This window comes from Brassica napus, chromosome C2, assembly GCF_020379485.1.
Source record: "Brassica napus cultivar Da-Ae chromosome C2, Da-Ae, whole genome shotgun sequence".
In the NCBI taxonomy this organism is placed as follows: Eukaryota; Viridiplantae; Streptophyta; class Magnoliopsida; order Brassicales; family Brassicaceae; genus Brassica; species Brassica napus.
The window spans coordinates 20719671-20739816 of record NC_063445.1 but is presented as its reverse complement, the minus strand read 5'-3'; the positions used below and the strand labels follow the sequence as shown (position 1 = coordinate 20739816).

General features: G+C 33.8%; 2 protein-coding genes across 2 annotated transcripts; one reads left to right on the top strand and one right to left on the bottom strand.

Moving 5' to 3' along the window:
- Positions 1 to 5846: 5846 nt before the first annotated feature.
- Positions 5847 to 9246, bottom strand: LOC106441081 (cyclin-D1-1-like). Its single transcript, XM_013882861.3, has 6 exons — positions 8656 to 9246; positions 8422 to 8508; positions 7294 to 7392; positions 7000 to 7201; positions 6795 to 6931; positions 5847 to 6712 (listed from the first exon to the last, which is right to left on the bottom strand). Exons 1-6 carry the CDS (start codon positions 8908 to 8910, stop codon positions 6479 to 6481), a joined length of 1014 nt encoding a protein of 337 aa, XP_013738315.2. The 5' UTR covers positions 8911 to 9246; the 3' UTR covers positions 5847 to 6478.
- An 8490-nt stretch (positions 9247 to 17736) lies between these two features.
- On the top strand, positions 17737 to 19533 carry LOC106444741 (probable prolyl 4-hydroxylase 7). The gene is made up of 6 exons (XM_013886188.3): positions 17737 to 17993; positions 18233 to 18330; positions 18641 to 18698; positions 18812 to 18987; positions 19162 to 19217; positions 19296 to 19533. The coding sequence occupies exons 1-6, from the start codon at positions 17903 to 17905 to the stop codon at positions 19372 to 19374; spliced, it is 558 nt and encodes a 185-aa protein (XP_013741642.1). The 5' UTR covers positions 17737 to 17902; the 3' UTR covers positions 19375 to 19533.
- The last annotated feature ends 613 nt before the right edge of the window (positions 19534 to 20146 follow it).

Below are 20146 nucleotides of genomic sequence, written 5' to 3'. Positions count from 1 at the left end.
TTATATATTTTGATTGATTTAAAAATTCATATAGTATTTACAAATCCAAGTAAAATATACAGTTTTTCAAATTTTCTCGGATTAGTATTTACAAATCCGGAGGTTTTCTCTCGGATTTGAGTTTGTATTTTTAACAAAGAAATCTATACAAATCCATACAAATCCATTATAAAATCAAATCTATTAATAAATCCGTATGATTGAATAACACTTGATTTAAATTAGAATTTATAAATAATAAAACCAATAACACTTGATTTCAATACGAATAGAACGAATAACACTAGATTTAGTTTAGATTTTCAAATCCATTAAAAACACCAACCAATAACCCCCAAGACTATAAAAACAAGGATCTTCCTCTAGACCTAGTCAGTTATGTACACGAAATCTAGAATGCATCAGCACATAACATTCAATTAAAAAGAGTAAATGTTTGTTTTTCTTGTTGCCATGGCTCCTTCATCAACTAACGTAAGACAACATCAAAATTGAGCCTACAACCCTTTTTCATGACTTGTTCTTGATTGTCAAACCAAAAGTACTCTAGCATAAGAAAACTACAGTACGGTTTGAGACTGATCTACATGCACTTTCACAACATTAAATACATAAGCAAGACTAAAGACATACTCAACATTAAATGCATAGTTGTCTCAAAAAGTATGCAACTTATGGAAACCATGAGCAATAAAAACGTTAAGATCAAACATACTTGTCCCAGAGTAACTGAAATAAAATTCCTACTGAATCACAGTAGCTTACTCCGTATCGGCATAACTCCATGTTGTGTGACGTCTCATGCTCTTACCTACTCTATCTTAGGCATGCATATGAGAGATGGTGTGTGAGTAGGCTGTGTAGCTCAACTGGTAACTCCCTCCATTGCGGATAACCACATCAACCATTTTTGCCGACATACTTACGTTTGTAGGTATGCCCCTCCTGGAACACTGTCGCACATCTCTCAAAGATCATGTTGCAAATCTGGTTGAATATACCATACTTGATCAGTTACAGTACTATGATTGCCTCATCCATGGTCTCAGTCTTCATAATCATCTAAATGAGGGAGGCGTAGTGGATCATATTTGGCTCCAGCTTGTAGAAGTCTCTCTTCTTAAAAAAAAAACGTAAGCATCTAGTGTATGGTTACTTGACTGAGCATGGGTGGTGAGGACAGCTCGAAGTGTAGGTTTGATCCCTGCCATCTCCATCTGAGTGAAAGTGGCAATAGCTTTGTTAAGAAGATTATCCACAATCCACATGTGCAAACAACAAACTTCTCCATGCTATAGGTCCCTTGTTTCTTAGCCTCATTTTCCCAAACAAAGTGATCAACATGGCTACATGCTTTTCACTTTCAGCAAGTTCCAATTTGATGATGATGATATGGATGATCTTCGGCATCCTTGATGACTTGGCAATATGATCTATGTGGTTAATACATCAGCCAATAATGCTCATATGCAAATTGATAAGAAAATAAAAAAGTTTTCTTTTTAGCATTATAAAAATTGATTCTACCATTCTCAAGAAATTTGGACATATATTGTTCATTTTGAATATGATCTGAAAACAACTAACTGTACTATGAAGTAATATTTTCAGAGGGGAGGAAGATGAAACATTTGAATGTTGCTGATCAAGAATATTGAGGACTTTGAATCTTTGATTAAGAAGATTAAGGACTTTAATCTGCAAAATATAAAAGTCCAAGACTTTACATATGGGTCTTGACCTTTTCCCAATTTTTAGCCCAATCAAAACAATGCCCATAATTGAATCTTATTTCGGATGGTGATTGTAGGAATAAATAAGTTCATTTGTGAATTTGGAATCAATGTATCATTGACATGGTTCCTACAAAGTGACATTCACAAGCTTCTTTAATGTCAAATCTAAAAGAGTGTAACATATCTTTTTGTCTTTCTTTAACTAAAATCTAGCTTTCTTCCCATTAAAAAAATGTCTTTTGCTTTCAACTTTACAGTTTCTCATCGCTTTCCTGAAATCTTCCTTTATCGCTTTCAGTCACTGTGCTCATTTCTTTTCTTTTATGCTCGTCTCCTTTCTCTCACGTTCATCCTCTTTTTCCTTTGCATTCTTTAGATTAATCGAAAAGAATCAAAACTATATGGCTAACTTTGAGCTATGGAGTCTAATATATGGATCAAATCAAAACCAATATAATTTTTTAACCATAAGGAAATAAGTACCGGCAGAAAGTGGACTAACACACATGTTGAATGTGAACTATTAAATTTTTTTTTTTTTGTTGGATTTATAATCCAAGTTCTAATACTAAACGTGCTTAATTATAAGATGATAATTAGTTAGAGCTTCTCTTACACATACACACGTGTGTGCGCGCACGCGTGCGAGTGTCCTTGTAACAACATGAATAGGTGGGATTAGGAAAAGAGTGATTGATGATGAAACAAAGGACTTTCCTAAGTAGTGTCAATGTCCACTAAGGTGCGGAATGAGAGTGCACATAAGGAAGAGTGACTAAATCTTGGTTTGTGATCATAAATAACAAAAAGCAAACCCACGAAAATTCCTAAAGCAATACATAATGAGAGACGCTCCCTCGATAGACCAAGTTCACTAACTCTCTCACGCCCTACGGGTCGGGCCATGCCACCATTGCATTCTCCTTTTTAAATATTCCTTCTCTAACTGCTATCTTATCACTTTGTATTTCTTTCTGCTTTTCAAGCATCCAAAGTTTGATTCATTTAATGAATATATTGTTTCTTCTTCTCTAAAGATTAAAGGCATAATAGAATCAGTGGCGGAGTAATTTGATTCATGGGATTAATTTGTACCTCAATTATTATTTTCTTACAATTTGTAACATTTAACTATTCATTTTTCAATGATATTTACATTCTTAAAAAAAAATATGAAATATAAATAGACGGGTGGGATATATATTATATGCCTTTGGTTTTGAGTAAACACGACCTAGGATCCTTCACTTTTAATACTAGTAGAGAATAAAGCGAAGTCTTTCTGATCTTATTCCTCCTACCCACATCCTCACGATCTACGTGCGCATATACACACAACACATGACACTCACTTACATGTGTATGTGTAATGTAACGGTATTAAACTTGTCCATTTTCTCTAAAACTAGAATGAATGCAAATTATGTCATTATATAATGCCATTTTGTCTTAATCGCATCCCCATCAGATGTCGTTGTCTGTTTCTATACAAGAATCATCATATATGTTTGGTTTAATTAATTAAGTGCGGGTGAAATGTATGCAAAAAAAGATTCTAAATATTAATGCAGATAATTTTAAAGGTATGCAATTAATGGCGAACGCGTGTACCAAACTAACAGGACAAAGATAATTAAGATAGTAATTAAAAGATAAATGTCTTCATACTCATGAGATATAAGCTTCAGTCCCTTTGTGTCCCTATCTGTCTTAATCAAAACCCGAAAGAGGGTTAGGATAAACAAGAAGTTAATAAAGAATGACGGAGGCAATCGCGATGCTTGATATAATGGATATGTCCAAATGTGTGTGCTAGTCACCTAACAACCATATATATAGTATAATCTCTATTTACTTTGTTTCATGTTAGATTAAATAGTAGTGCGGGAAGCTTCTATTCTTTTTCATTCTTGTAATAGTTATCTTGTACGTATTCCCTTTTATATAAGTCAATGTGGTTCGTCCTCAGCTCGTGACTCGTCATGTCATATTGATGCTCTTGCACCATACCATTTATATATTCATGAATTTCAAAAATCATGGCAACTTTCCTTATAAATTAATGAATAGTAATACTGACTGGTACTGGAGTAAAAGTACTAAGAGCATGATTAACCCGGAGTTATTAGAGTAAGGTTCTTAGCGGAAGTTAAGAAACAGTTTTTAACTTTAGTTAAGAACCTCACCTAAGAACCCGGGGTTGATCATGGTCTAACACAATTTCTTACGTACTTCTGAGTGGAATAGTTTGATCACAGTGCATGTTCAATAATTTATATACAGGTTGAAAAATGTAAAAAGTGATGTAAATTAAAATAATGAATAAATAGAGAGGAGCGTCATGAGCATATGGAAAGTAGATTACGTTGTTAAATCCGATAGATAAGTAAAGAAGTAATGAGATTAGTTTATGAGACGCGTGATTTGTTCATTGGGGGACGAAAAACTAATGTCTTTGATTAAGTATAAATAAATATTAAACTAGTAATTGATTAGAATTAAGCGGATATAGATATTTTTTCGACGTAGAGTTCACTTAGAACATCTCCGAAAGAAATTCTATAACTTCAAATATAGAGTTTTTTGCTCTAAAAAAACTTCAAATTTAGAGTTTTAAAGATTTATACTTCATATTTGAAGTTTCACTACTCAAAACTCTAAATTTGAAGTTTCATCTTTTTATTTGCATTTTGGTTCTTATAATCAATTACACATCACATTTATGATACTTAAGTATTTTTTTATTTATCATTTTAATCTTAAAACTTTTGTATATAATAAATATTTCAAATTTTACACATAAAATTAAATAAAAAATTTAAAATAAGATTTATAATATTTTGAAACTAGAATTAGACAATAAGAATATTACAAAAAACTTAATAAGAAAAACTTTTTAAAAAGATACATGAAGACATAATTATTACACAAATTTAAATATTACAACAACACTAATAGTCTAGTAAATTTTCTCTCGAACCTCTAAAATATTATCCAAAAAAAATTTGTGTAACTGAAGATGGAGTATTACGGAAATAATTTTATGAAATTTTGTTTGTAGTTTAAATATTTAGTTATGTATTTCTATCTATGATTTTATATTTTAGTGTAATATTTTATTGATTAATATTACTGTAATATTTTTATATATGTGCTACTTATTTATAAAAGTTTTATGGATTTATATTAGTTATGACAAATATAAAGACCAAAATGTAAATTACAAATAATTTTTAAGTTAAATTTGAAATTTTTCTTTTGGAGAATAATACCTTAACACTTCAAATATTGAATTTTTCAAATTCTAAAATAGAAAGTGTTTTTAGAGATGCTCTTATGTCGGAATAAACTCAAAATTGCTTGGTTATAAGATTAAAGCATACCTTAAGTGTTTTGTTTAGCAGTAATTTAGTTTTGACTTTTCTTTCACTTCTTATTTCCTGTCTACTTGTAGATTCGTGCTAGTGCATATAGATAGATGCAGACTTGGTATTTGTGTGGCTAGTGTTTGAGGGGTTCAAGAGAGGAAACGGTGTTGCTATGTTGTGGTTTTGTGGTGAGACCACTTTCTCTGACATGGAGACAGATCAACATCACATGTTTGCTACTACTCTTATTAGTTTGTTCATCTATACACCAATAAGTATAAAACCAAGAAAGGAATGAATGTGTTTAGCATCTTTTTTGTTTTGTTTTTGTTTTACTGCTGTTAGAATAGGTAAATACAAAAATTACTTGTACAATTGTGTGTTAGAGATGAGAACCTTTATCTACAAAAAATGTATTTCAGGGATTACATTTGATGAAAGCTGCGAGGGAGCTCACTAACTCTCTGAACATCAAATAATCTTTTCTTTTTCTTTTGGTCTTAGATTTAAGTAAATCAAATATACTTTTTGTCTTCACACGTTTCGTCGTCCAATAAAATACACATAACTCGATTCACAAACTCGGAGGTTCACATGGCTTATGCTCCCCCACAAGGCCACACCACTCCTATTATCTTATCTTACGTCCTTCTCACTATTAACAATGTCTACAAGTCCGCTACGACCATGATTACTTTGCTTCATTATTTAGCTCCATGGCTTACATATTTTCTTTTCAAAAAACTTCGAAGACAATTTCAATTATAGAAAAGAAACAAATCATATAAAATATACACACGTGACGCCTTACAGGCATGCATAGGGAGTGCAAAATGTAAATCAAAACACAAAACTTCTCGCCAAAAATAAAATATTTGAAGAGAAAAAAAGAAGCAAACACGTGCAAGACACGCCTCCGGCGCGTGCAGTCGCACACAAAGAATCAAAAGTATTAGGGTTCACTCCCAAAGAAAAAGAACATATATACACTCGCAACTACCCGAAGAAGCTTGGGGTCCACGACTTCTGCGAACCATTAAGACAAAGGCCTCTGTCTGAAATTCAAACCTTCACTAAAGATCTTCCACAACTGTGACTGTAATGCATCCATGCCCTTCTCTCTCACACGCATAAAAACACTCATGATCTTATCTTCTCACACGTGTGTTTATCACGCTCACTCACTTTCTTCTCCTTGGGAATCTGCAAAGTCATTAATGATGACCATTGTCTCTCCCAACTAATGCAAATCTTACCATTAATCATGCTTTTAATTTAATACCCTTTTTAGAATCTTGCACTTATTATCATTAACCATGTACTTCATGTTATACTCTACTTCCCCCCCCCCCCCCCCCCCCCCCACACCTCTGTTTATTCTGAGCTGGAGTTGTCATCACCTACCCACGAGTAATCACTTAGTTTCCTTCTTTTACATGGAGAAGATAAGGATGCTGATGATGAGAAAGAGGGTTCTTCACTTGGCATCATCAATGTGGATGCTGCTCTTACGCTCACTCTGAGCTTTGCTATCACTTTTGGTGAATTTCTCCTGTTATTCTCTATCGCCATGGCTTTCATTAGCCTGTAGCATCTCACAATCTTCTCCTGAAAAAATAAAAAAATATTAATCAAAAGACAATAGTTTTTAGTCCTCTGTTTTATCAAATATATTATAAATCCAACTTACTTTGCTTAATCCATCACACCAAGTCTCAGGGCTCTCGTTGGGGTTTACAGCAGAGGATAAAGAAGGTAGCTCGTTGGCTACACATAGAATAGCAGCTGCAGCTATGCTCGATGGTCTGTAATCAAGAAAGCTCGCTTCTGCCAATATTGTTTTTTTGTTAGAACCAGACCAGTGAACGTATGATAAATATACAACATTACATTACCTTTAATGTTGGAGAGTATAATCTTAGTTGCATGCGTGAGAAAGAACCCAAGAGAGGTTCCCTGAGGATCAATCTTGTAAGCAAAGAAGCTGAGGAAGCTGAAGGGTGTAACGGATCTTAGTCTCCAATCTAACACACTCAGAACAAGAAGTTCCATTCTTTGTATCGTCTTTGCCTCAAATATATACTTCACTCCTTCAACCTACATTACAAACAATGAGAGGCGAATTAAATAAACATATTGGAGCCATCCAGAGTCTATAAAATGAAACTTTAGAACAGAACCGAACTTACCTGGAAATCAAAAAGAAGAGGAACGAGAACTTCCTCCATCTTGGCAGCTAAAGACAAGCATGCCACTGCTAAAAGCTGCATTGGCCAACCACTCGTTTCCTGTTCAAAGAAAGATGATTTAATCTCATGATTGATTAATCTAAAATATTATTATAGTAGAGAATAGCCCTGGGACGGATCCGGATATCCGAGAAATTTAGGGTATCCGGATCCGTCGGATCTGTGGATTTAATATCCGGATCCGGATTCGTGGTTTTCGGATATCCGGGTTTCGGATATCCGGGTTTCGGATATCCGTCTCGATATTCTATTATCCGTGGATATCCGAATCCGTCAAAATAATTAAAAAAAAAAATTTAACAAAAAATACTAATTATTTTAATATAATACATAAATTAAATATTTATAAATATATTTATGTTCATAATATTGTAAAAACTAAAATATAATATTATAAGATTAATTCATGTATAAATATTAATATATCAAATATAAATATTAATAAAATTAAAAAATTTAATGTATTTTAAAAATACGGATCCGGATCCGGATATCCGGACCTAAAAATTAAGATATCCGGATCCGGATTCGGTTTGCACGGATCCAAGATTTTACTATCCGGATTCGGATCCGGGCATCCCGGATATCCTATTTTCAGAACGGATCCAGAACGGATCTCGGATCGAATCCGGATCTCGGATAATAAGTCTAAGGCTTAGTAGAGGAGCGTTTTAAAACCATAATCAAAAGTCATATATAAAGCAGATATATGGAGTGGAAAGTTTACAGCAAAGTATAATATTATTATATCATCTAAAATATAATATATATTATTATGAAAATAATAATATAAAAATATTAAATAATACTAAGAGAAATTCATTTAAATAAAGTAAATAAAATCTCCCCCATCCCGCTCCTACGCTCCTGCTCTATCAATACCTCCATTTACATCTATTATTCGTTATTTTTCATAAATAAAATTAGCTTCCATACACCAAAGTCGTTTTCAAATCTCTGAAGAAAAGTCAATAGATGCCATCAAAAGTGAAAACTATGACTTATTTGTCATATCAAAATTATCAAAAAGCAGAGAGAATATTAATGTTGACGTTTTAAAAACTTTACCGGTAACCGGCGAGCGTAGAGAAACCGATCCATGTAGTTAACGGCGAGGTACGCCGTTAAAGGCTGAAACTTGTAATACGCTTGTACCTGTAACCAAACAATAGCACAGTCTCAAAACGCCATCTCTGCATGTAAACGACTTGACCGGCGTATTTTAGCATCGGTAAACTCTCCCGGCGTTACTCACCGGAAAAATAAGTTGATAGAGAGATAGAAAAATATTTAGACGCTTGCCTTGAGTATCCATGAGACAGAGTCTTCTCGAGCGGAAGCGTCGAGAGATTGAGAGTGGAACCTAGAGAGATAGTCAAGTCCTGGAACAAAGTGTCTCTCGTCCTCTATACAGCTTGCTATTGACTCCTCAGGCCAAGAATCAATCTCCTCCGACGAGATATCAGCCGTTGATTCGCCGGAAAACACGTCGGAGGAATCCTCTCCGCATAACAAGTCCATATCCTTGCAGCAGTCGCTGAGACGGCGGCCACTCATTCCATCTCCATAACCGGTGGAGAACTTGCCGAGATCTGAGTGAGAGAAAAAGGAAATAAGAAGGAGAAGGAGAAGATGAAGAGAGAGGTCAAGAAGTGGTTTCTTGATTTTGTTGGATAGAAGAAAGAGTGAGTGAGGCTTTTAACACATTCATTTGTTTTGGTATATAAACACGAGAAAGTAGAGAGACTGTAAGACTTTATTATAGTAGAGATTATAATTTTATAAATTTTTCATTTTGTAAAAGGTGTTGTTGAAGAACGAAACACAGAGACTGTTACAGTTTCCGTTTTTCCCGGGGAAACGGGACCGTTCGAATCGAGACAGGGAAGAAGGTTATCACATTGGGCTTTGACGTTTGAGTTTTTTTTTGTATTGTGCTTGTGACTAACATGCGCTGAAGCACAATGCGCTGGTTAGCATTAAGCAGTGGTGTAACAAACTGGGGTGAGGTAACGTTATCACCGTAGAGGTTGCATGAGTAGTTGAGTACAAGCTATGCGCAGCTAATGTACGTTTTGTTTGGATACTACCCGTGAGGAGAGAGGTCCGTTGTCTTTAAAATATGCTGACGTGTAATTTAGTCATTGGTGATATGTGATATGTTTAATGGGCCTGCTATGCATGGGGCCATGAAGCCGTTTTCTGTTCGGTCGCTTAGAATGGATGAAACATTTAACAGGTTGTTTTTAAAGTAATTATGATTTATACTTCTGTTTTAATAGATTGAATTTTGGTAGAAGTTTGGAACTTGGCGGTAAATTGTGATACACCGTTGTCTTCAGTATACGTTTAAGGCAGTCTCTTATGTTTGTAAACGTATCGTAAAATATTTGTAGTTTGTCATTTCTCATTTTGTTTTATGTATGTACCGTCATGCATATCGAAAATCTACAAAAAAATTGTTTGGATTTTTATATGAAAAGCCATGGTGAACATCGAAACCTGTTTTTCTCTAAAGAAGTTGTTGACATTGGAAAATAGGGATATTCTTCGTTATTAATCGATCTCTTATTGTTATGACTCGGTTCGTTCTAATAATTCAATTATTTATTTAGGTAGACAAATATCAAAACATACATACGGCATACATTCATGTTCATATATACATATACATTTCCACTTATTAAATGTATGTGAATGTGTTCATTTATATTAACATTAATGAAGCGAAATTAAATAATGAAAATCAAAAGAAGTGAAATTATGCACCTCTCAACCTACAACAGTTTATCAGACTGACACTACATTCTCGTGGTAGGCCTCGTCAATTTGGTTAATCTCATATTTTTCTCAAATAATATAATCCAACTCATGGGAGCTATTGTCTTATAGTCAATAATCGTTGTTGAATGGTTATTTCAGATTCACATGTTACGTGCAGTAGGCATTATCTTATATCATCATCGTCACATTAATTGATATTCGTTACGAAATGTTTTGTTCTCCTGTAGCATGGTCAACTTGGACGGTAGTGACACATATAGCTCTATATGTCTATATATCTTGCATTATAATTGATAATGATATCAATATATTCATTTTGTACAACAAGGAGGTTAAATTAAATACGCAGGCCTCTCGTCATATATCAATGATCACTGATCGATGAGCATGAACGAGTCCATGTTGAGTTAGTAGATATGTAATGAATAGTTAACGAGATGGGTCGTGTCGTTTTTCAACTATATATATTTGATTTCCTGCTACACTATAAAGTGATCATGGAACACATTTTTCAGTACCAGTTTGGTTTATTTTGACCAAACATTGAAAAATCGGTGAACTCAGGTAATTGTAGCTACCAAATTTCAATGGAATGATACAGACGCCTGAATGATATATTTGCATTAATCATTCATCGATTTTTTTACTCGAGTTCCAGACTCTTATTTTTACTACACAGCAACATGAATTAATTTCTTTTTAACTTTCTTTAATCTGTTTATTCATATCTGGAAACATTTGGCAAGATGAATTGATGCATAGTGATACTTAGAAAAATAGTGTAGACACCGTAATAAAGACTGTTTTGAGTATTAGTCTAATGTCTTCGTGTTCATTTAATTTTCGTTGAAGTATTCTTCTCTCCTTTTTATCGTTGAAGTATTTAGTGTCAACACAAAAAAGCCTTAAAATCCTCTTAGTCTTAGTCAGATAGTGATAATTAGGCCTGGGCGTTCAGGTCTTCGGATCGGATTCGGGCCGGTTCCTTTCGGATCCGGGTCTTTCGGATTCTAAATATTTAGACCCAATAGGTACTTAGGAATTTTCGGTTCGGGTTCGGATCAGTTCTTCTCGGATCCATGTCGGATCAGATCTATAATTAAAATACCCATAAAATACCCGTAATTTTTCGGATCCATATCGGATCCGAGTCGGTTTCGGGTATTTAGGATCTGAAAAAGACATGACATACCCAATTCCATCAAATTTAATTGATATTTATCATATATATCTAAAACTTTACAAAATAACTTAAATGAAACTATTAATAATTAAAATAAAATATTTTTAAACTCTAAATTTTACATTTTAAAGTTTCAAATTACTTAAAGAATGTTACAAAATAATAAAAAATGTTGTTAACAGAAGATATTTCAACTAAATTATAAAATAATACATATAAAAAATAGAACACAAAAACATCATAGTTTTAGATATATATGTTTTTAAGTCGGGTACAAATTGGTTCTTATCAGGTCGAGTCTATTCAGGTCGGTTCTTTTCGGATCCGGGTCTATTCGGACCGGTTCCGGTTCTTTCGGGTAAAAGAAATTTATCCTCAAAAGATACTTGTAAATTTTCGGTCCGATTCCAGGTCGGGTATTTTTGGGTCGGTTCTGGTTCGAGTTTTCGGATCCAGGTTAAAATGGCCAGGCCTCGTGATAATGTATGCTAACTTAGCTAATTGTTGAAAGACGTTAGTAATCTGGTACAAGTTGCCATCGAGATATGCACACAAGAAGTGTTCAGAATTCAGATCTTTTTGTATATCTTTTTGGACTTTGGTCGGCGTTGGCCGATTATGACCTATACTATCATTTTTGTCTCCTTGCTACGTATAACTTTATTAATTTCTGTGGCATATTTTTTTCGTCAGCAACATAAACAGATTTTTATAGAACACTGCAAACTAGAACGATAACTTTGTAATGACAAATTACGGTTGTTGCATTCTATAGCCTATTTTTTCTTTTTCTTTTTTTGTCTATATAACATCTTTATCTCTATAGTTTAGTGGCATATGGGCTCCCAATCAAACTCAGATACATTTCATCGTTTTCCTAAGAAAGATGTTTCCACTTCATGTCTTTGTTTCAGTGTCTGGTAAAATAATATATATATATATATATATATATATATATATATATATATAATCTTTTTATTGATTCATAAATCTATACAAATACGCAAATACAAGAAAGTAATTGCTTATATTAGTATGTTATTTTTCTCATGCATTTAAGGAAACAAGTTTAACGGTTCATGTGTACGAAATTATCATTTCATTGTTATACCAAATTATAAGACTATGAAATAAAATAGGTTAGGTGGTACATAAATAATTATGTTCTTAAACAACATAATAGTGGGACGTGCATCGGAAAACGAATACTTCTAAACTTTTTTTACAACTTAAAAAACCATTCTTTTTATATTTTAGCATGTGTAAAGTATGTATACAGCCTCAAAACAAGAAAACATTTGAATTTTCGTTTTATTGATGTGAAAGTGAAAACGTAGCATCATTCATGTTCTTTATACACTGGTACTAATTAATGAATTCATCCGGATAGATCTCACATCCCTTTAAAACATTTCAACTTAACACAATTGAATTAATTAGTACTACCGATAACTTAAGGATCTATACATACACACGCGTGTATGCAAATGTAAAATGTATTTATTATGTACAATTCTATACAAAAAGCTTCACGCAGTAGATGTTTTGTCAATGTTATAGTGCCAAAGTTGCTGCTTATCTAATTATCCACTAAGCTTTTCTTAGTTTAGTTTTATATTATAGCTCTGTTATATATATCTTTTATCGAAATCAATTAATTACCAGGAAGGCTTGACAGATTGTGGCTATTCTTTAATGATAAACTATAATTCTTTTTATTAGTTGTAGATACCTACCATGGTTTCATACTTCCAATCTATATAATATACGTCTGACATTATTATAAGCACATTTATATCCTTAAAAGTATTAGTACTAAACTGCCTAAAGAATAAAGATGATAAAAGTATTAGTCTGTGATTTCTCTTCGAGGGATTCTCCATGACCTAGGCGTGTTGAGTAAATCCTTCAACTCTATCTCGTTTCAGTTTATCTCTCGAGTCTGTAACGTCCAAACGGATTCGCTGGCAAAAAACTCTCTGTTTCAGTACTCAAACAATCTCTCAGAGATTGGCAACAATGTTTCAGTTTAAGTTTTAATGGAAAAGGTTTGACCAAAAAAAAAAAAAAAAAAATAGCAACCAATAAATATAAAAGGTTATAATGACTATTGACTGACTTTTGAACTCGGCAGCGTAGGCCGACTCAACAGCTACTCGCAACTCAACCTAAGTCTAATATTCATAAGACTAATTAACAATAGGATGATTTTAATGTAAAAATCTCATGCATGTTTGACTATATAATAGTTCTGATATGTTGCATTTCTTTCTTTCACACTAAGTTACAGTTAACCCTTAGGCAATATATGCAAGTAGGTTTATGTTTTGACTTGTGTAGTAGACATATAACATTAACACGGTACGTATTTATAAGTATACGATACGTACACAAACCACACATGTGACACGGACCAACATGTATGAAGAAACGGTCCCATTGAGAGAGATCTCATGACTTCAAATCAAGAACTAGTCAATTCCAAAATGGACACGTAAATATGTACAAAGCTTAATCCCCATCCCTCTATATAATGGGTCTACACACAGCCTAGCTTTTTTTGTATTTTGTGCACTGTTTTTTTTCTTTACTTTTAGTATACTTTGATATTTACTTTGAATCCTTACTATTTTCAGCTTTTTCTACTTAAACCCCGTGAGATATTCTCACATTTCGATTAATGAGTCTAGTCGGTTCCTTTGATTCCGTCACGGCTAATCAAATCAACATTAGTTAAACAGGCGAGAAAAAAACATAATATTCCATATGTTTACAAAAGTGTCATTTTAGTTGACACCCTCACACAAACTAATAAAATATTATTTTAGTTAGTAATTAAATTCATATGTTAATTAAAATAGGGAAATTTGACATTTTAACCTTGAACTTTCAAAAATAAGCAAAAAAAACTTTGTAATACAAAATAGGTCATTTAAACTATCAACTACTAGTCAAATACGAAAAACCACAAACTTTAGTTGACCAAGCCTTTTTAATTTTGTAATTAATCATCCGTTAGTTAAAAATTAACAGACGTTTAATGTCTAAACGTCTTCGTTTTGACAACATGAAAAAACCCTATTCTAAACCCGAAATTCCCCAATTCACATCCTTAAATCCCTAATTTTTCATTTCTTGTTTTATAAAACTCAATTTCAAACATCTCTTTAACTCATCTACTTCTTCATCTCTCTCTCTAGCATCATGAACAGTGGGTTTCTTCACAATCTTAGACAAACACAACCCATCTTAATCACATATCATCTAAAACACAAGACAAAGCATCCAAGGGGTTTTATCTCTCTTTTTCGGACCCATCTTTTCCTTTGTAAAGGTTTGGGTTTCGTGAAGAGAGAAAGAGATGAAATTAGGGATTTAAAGTAGATGAATTGGGGATTTTTGGGTTTAAAATATGATTTTTTCGTGTTGTCAAAACGACTACGTTTAGATACTAAACGTCTGTTAAATTTTAATTAACGGTTGATTTTGGTCAACGATAGTTCATGGTTTTTTCGTGTTTGACTAGTAGTTGATAGTTTAAATGGTTTGTTTTGGAGTTCAAGGTTTTTTTGGCTTATTTTTGAAAGTTCAGGGTTAAAAAATCATTTTTACCAATTAAAATATTTCGACAATCCAGATTTAAAATTATATATATTATATTTTATTTATAAAAAAATATTTTACTAAAATTTTAAAATATATTTCTGTGTAACATGAAACAAAATTTTCAAATGACAACCTTTAGAAAACATATGGAGTATAAAATCACCCGTAGCGGACAACTCTAGACACGTTTCTAACAACAACAATAATGAAAAAAAATAGAAAATGCAAAAGAAAGAGAGAGAAACGATTGTTGAAGAAGAAGCTTTTGACAAAGTTGAAGAGACTCACTTTAATGCTGTCACTCTGTCATTAGTTCATTTTTTGCTTTTATCATTTAGTTTCTAAATTATAATTAAATATAGAGATGAGAGACCCAAGAAGGAACATAACCACTAAGAGCATCATTATCCCAATCTCTTACGGGTGTATCTTAGTCTAATTGGGATTAAAAATAAAATGAAAAATACATTAATAAGAAGATACGTGTCTTAATCAAGGGAAGCAAGGGACGTCTCTTGTGGGGCATGTGTCCAAAAATGAGTGGGGGAGGAGAGGTTTGGTGTTTCAACGCTTTCGGCTTCTCTCTGTCTCTCTCCCGATTCCTCTCCTCTTTCGGCTTCTCTTCGCAATCGCCGTCATCTTGACTCTCCCTTACCCTATGCTTCTGAAGAAATGCATCGTGTCGGTCGTCTCGCTCATACTCCAGCCTGCCGCCTCCATCGTCGCCTTCGCAGGGTTTCAACTCCTCGGTAATCGCCTCTCTCTATCCATCTTTGATCGTTTAATTTCTCACTCTTTCCTGCTGGTGATCGATATGGTCTTTGTAGTTAGGGTTTCGAGCCGGGAGTGCTTGATTATTGGTACTATCAATCAATCAATCATCTTCTTGATTATTGCCTTGTTTGTTTGAGAACTTAGTGATTGATCATGGAATGTATGTGACAAGTTGATAATTCAGATACTTTGTTTTTTTTCAAGGCGAAAAGCTGGAATGTTTGATAATGATTAGAGCTGAGTAGCCGCACGTTTGCACTAGTTTTAAAATGAATCTGTCAAAAACTTTATGCTGTTCTGTAAAGTAAAGTTAAATCCGTTTATAAGAAGTACAATACGAATCAGGCCTTTTGTATTTGTATTGGACCAGATTTTATATGAAACTTATTTTTATGCATCTATTTGACTGGCCAATTCACCAACACCAAACTAGACACGTAAATAATGTACAAAGCTAATCCCCATCCCTCTATTATAATGGGTCTACACACAGCCTAGCTTTTTTTGTATTTGTGCACTGTTTTTTTCTTTACTTTTAGTATACTTTGATATTTACTTGAATCCTTACTATTTTCAGCTTTTTCTACTTAAACCCCGTGAGATATTCTCACATTTCGATTAATGAGTCTAGTCGGTTCCTTTGATTCCGTCACGGCTAATCAAATCAAACATTAGTAAAACAGGCGAGAAAAAAAACAAATATTCCATATGGTTACAAAAGTGTCATTTTAGTTGACACCCTCACACAAACTAATAAAATATTATTTAGTAGTAATTAAATTCATATGTTAATTAAAATAGGGAAATTTGACATTTTAACCTTGAACTTTCAAAAATAAGCAAAAAAAACTGTTGTAATACAAAATAGGTCATTTAAACTATCAACTACTAGTCAAATACGAAAAACCAACAAACTTTAGGTGACCAAGCCTTTTAATTTTGTAATTATCATCCGTTAGTTAAAATAACAGACGTGTAATGTCTAAACGTCTTCGTTTGACAACATGAAAAAACCCTATTCTAAACCCGAAATTCCCCAATTCACCTCCTTAAATCCCTAATTTTTCATTTCGTTTATAAAAACTCAATTTCAAAACATCTCTTTAACTCATCTACTTCTTCATCTCTCTCTCTAGCATCATGAACAGTGGGTTTCTTCACAATCTAAACACAAACACAAACCCATCTTAATCACATATCATCTAAAACACAAGACAAAGCATCCAAGGGGTTTATCTCTCTTTTTCGGACCCATCTTTCCTTTGTAAAGGTTTGGGTTTCGTGAAGAGAGAAAGAGATGAAAAATTAGGGATTTAAAGTAGATGAATTGGGGATTTTTGGGTTTAAAATATGATTTTTCGTGTTGTCAAAACGACTACGTTTAGATACTAAACGTCTGTTAAATTTTAATTAACGGTTGATTTTGGTCAACGATAGTTCATGGTTTTTTCGTGTTTGACTAGTAGTTGATAGTTTAAATGGTTTGTTTTGGAGTTCAAGGTTTTTTTGGCTTATTTTTGAAAGTTCAGGGTTAAAAAATCATTTTTACCAATTAAAATATTTCGACAATCCAGATTTAAAATTATATATATTATATTTTATTTATAAAAAAATATTTTACTAAAATTTTAAAATATATTTCTGTGTAACATGAAACAAAATTTTCAAAATGACAACCTTTAGAAAACATATGGAGTATAAAATCACCCGTAGCGGACAACTCTAGACACGTTTCTAACAACAACAATAATGAAAAAAAATAGAAAATGCAAAAGAAAGAGAGAGAAACGATTGTTGAAGAAGAAGCTTTTGACAAAGTTGAAGAGACTCACTTTAATGCTGTCACTCTGTCATTAGTTCATTTTTTGCTTTTATCATTTAGTTTCTAAATTATAATTAAATATAGAGATGAGAGACCCAAGAAGGAACATAACCACTAAGAGCATCATTATCCCAATCTCTTACGGGTGTATCTTAGTCTAATTGGGATTAAAAATAAAATGAAAAATACATTAATAAGAAGATACGTGTCTTAATCAAGGGAAGCAAGGGACGTCTCTTGTGGGGCATGTGTCCAAAAATGAGTGGGGGAGGAGAGGTTTGGTGTTTCAACGCTTTCGGCTTCTCTCTGTCTCTCTCCCGATTCCTCTCCTCTTTCGGCTTCTCTTCGCAATCGCCGTCATCTTGACTCTCCCTTACCCTATGCTTCTGAAGAAATGCATCGTGTCGGTCGTCTCGCTCATACTCCAGCCTGCCGCCTCCATCGTCGCCTTCGCAGGGTTTCAACTCCTCGGTAATCGCCTCTCTCTATCCATCTTTGATCGTTTAATTTCTCACTCTTTCCTGCTGGTGATCGATATGGTCTTTGTAGTTAGGGTTTCGAGCCGGGAGTGCTTGATTATTGGTACTATCAATCAATCAATCATCTTCTTGATTATTGCCTTGTTTGTTTGAGAACTTAGTGATTGATCATGGAATGTTATGAGACTGTGTGACTGAATTCAGATACTTTGTTTTTTTTCAAGGCGAAAGGGAAGCTTGAGAAGTCAATGGTTGCTGATAATGATTCAGGGGAGAGCGTAGCGAGTGAAGTACGCACAAGTTCTGGAATGTTTCTTTCCAAAAGACAGGTGAGCTTCTGTTCTGTAAAGTTTTCTAAATGACCTGTTAGAAGAAGAAGCTGTGGTTATAAATCTGGTTTTGTTTCGTGCAATCAGTTATATTTATCATGTTTTTCTTTCTGAGGTTAAATCTTGATTTTGTATGCATTCTATTTGGCTAGCTTACTTCACCAACTGGGCAGACTAGTTCTCTGTTACTAATACCCCCAAATAACACTCTATAGGATGCTCTTCTTCTGCTGTTAGACAAAGTAGCTTGAATGCAAATGTTGGTATTCTATAGGTTTTCTGTGATTCTCACTGATTATTGTCGGTGCAGGATGATATAGTTGCTACTGTCGAGGCAAAACTTGCTGCTTGGACTTTTCTTCCCGAGGGTATTGTTTGAGGCATATTCATAATTTTTTAATATCGTTTCTTACTTTCTCTCTAGTAGCAGAAAGGTAACTCATCTCTTTTTCTTCTTCTTTTTACCTGTTTTGTCTATCAGAAAATGGACAATCCATGCAAATACTGCACTACGAGAATGGCCAAAAATATGAACCGCATTTTGACTTCTTTCACGACCAAGTAAACCAACAGCTTGGTGGTCATCGGATCGCCACTGTATTGATGTACTTGTCCAACGTCAAAAAGGGTGGAGAAACTGTGTTTCCCATGTGGAAGGTAATAATTACATATATCCCGCTCTAGCTGCCTCTGTTCTTGAAATATCGATCTGAGCCTTTTGTTAGTTGATTGCACGTTTGTAATAAATCGAACCTTAGGGATATTCAATCTGTTGTTTGTGGCTTCTCTTGTCTCGGTTCAGTAAACTTGCAAGTTTTACTTGTGTGGCAGATCTACAAGGCTCAGAGGAATGTGGTTCTGTGTGCGGCTGGGATCCTTCTCTACTGGTACATACATCAGCAACTATCACACGCCTCACACTTATATAGTTGAATTGACTTATATTCTCTCATATTCACTGACAGGTGTATTCATCACATCTGCAAGTACAACAAAGACCTTGAGCATTTGGAGGAACTAGAGAAGAGATACAAGGCAGAGTAGTAGTCTCTCCTCAGAGTCTGGTTCTGATGTTATAATATAACCTCGGCTTGTTAGTAGACCACGATTTGTCTGGATAAATCTTTGCACAGACCTTGTTTGTGTTTAATCTTGCTACTTTAACAATTTTTTTAAAAACCTTTAAATAAGAAACTTGCAATAGAGTACATAAAAGTTAAAAGTTTTTAACTAAGTCTCTTAACAAAATTTACTACTTAAATAATATTAAAAATTAATTAAGAGACTCTTAAGGGATCTCTAGGATAATGATGCTCTAACAATAATTATTATTGAAGTTCATGAAACCTGGTGCCTGCCTATTCAAGATGATGTCTCACATTCCTAAATCTTTCAGTAAAATCCATTATAGTATATGATCCCCATGTAAATTATTGGTGAGGCTGCTAAATGTAAGCAAGCAACATTACATTTATGGTGTCACATCAAACTTGGTTACAGAAACTATGGGCATAATAGATATAATTATGTCTTAATGGGCTTGAGTTGAATCCCAAATAGACCCATTAAATACCACATGAATAAAGTTAAATAATGGGCTTTCTCATGAGATTATCTTCTCCGGCGAGGAAGAAGATGACGAAACGCACGGAGCTTCGCTCAGCGATTTCTGTGCAGTCAATTGGTGACAATTCATCCTGGAAGAGTGTTGTTAAAGGGTGAGGTTCTAGGTTCGAGACTCACCAACAACCTAATTATGGAGTCAGAGAGAACTCATAATGGAGGGGTTGAGGTCGGTGCCCTGCAGGGCTGTGAG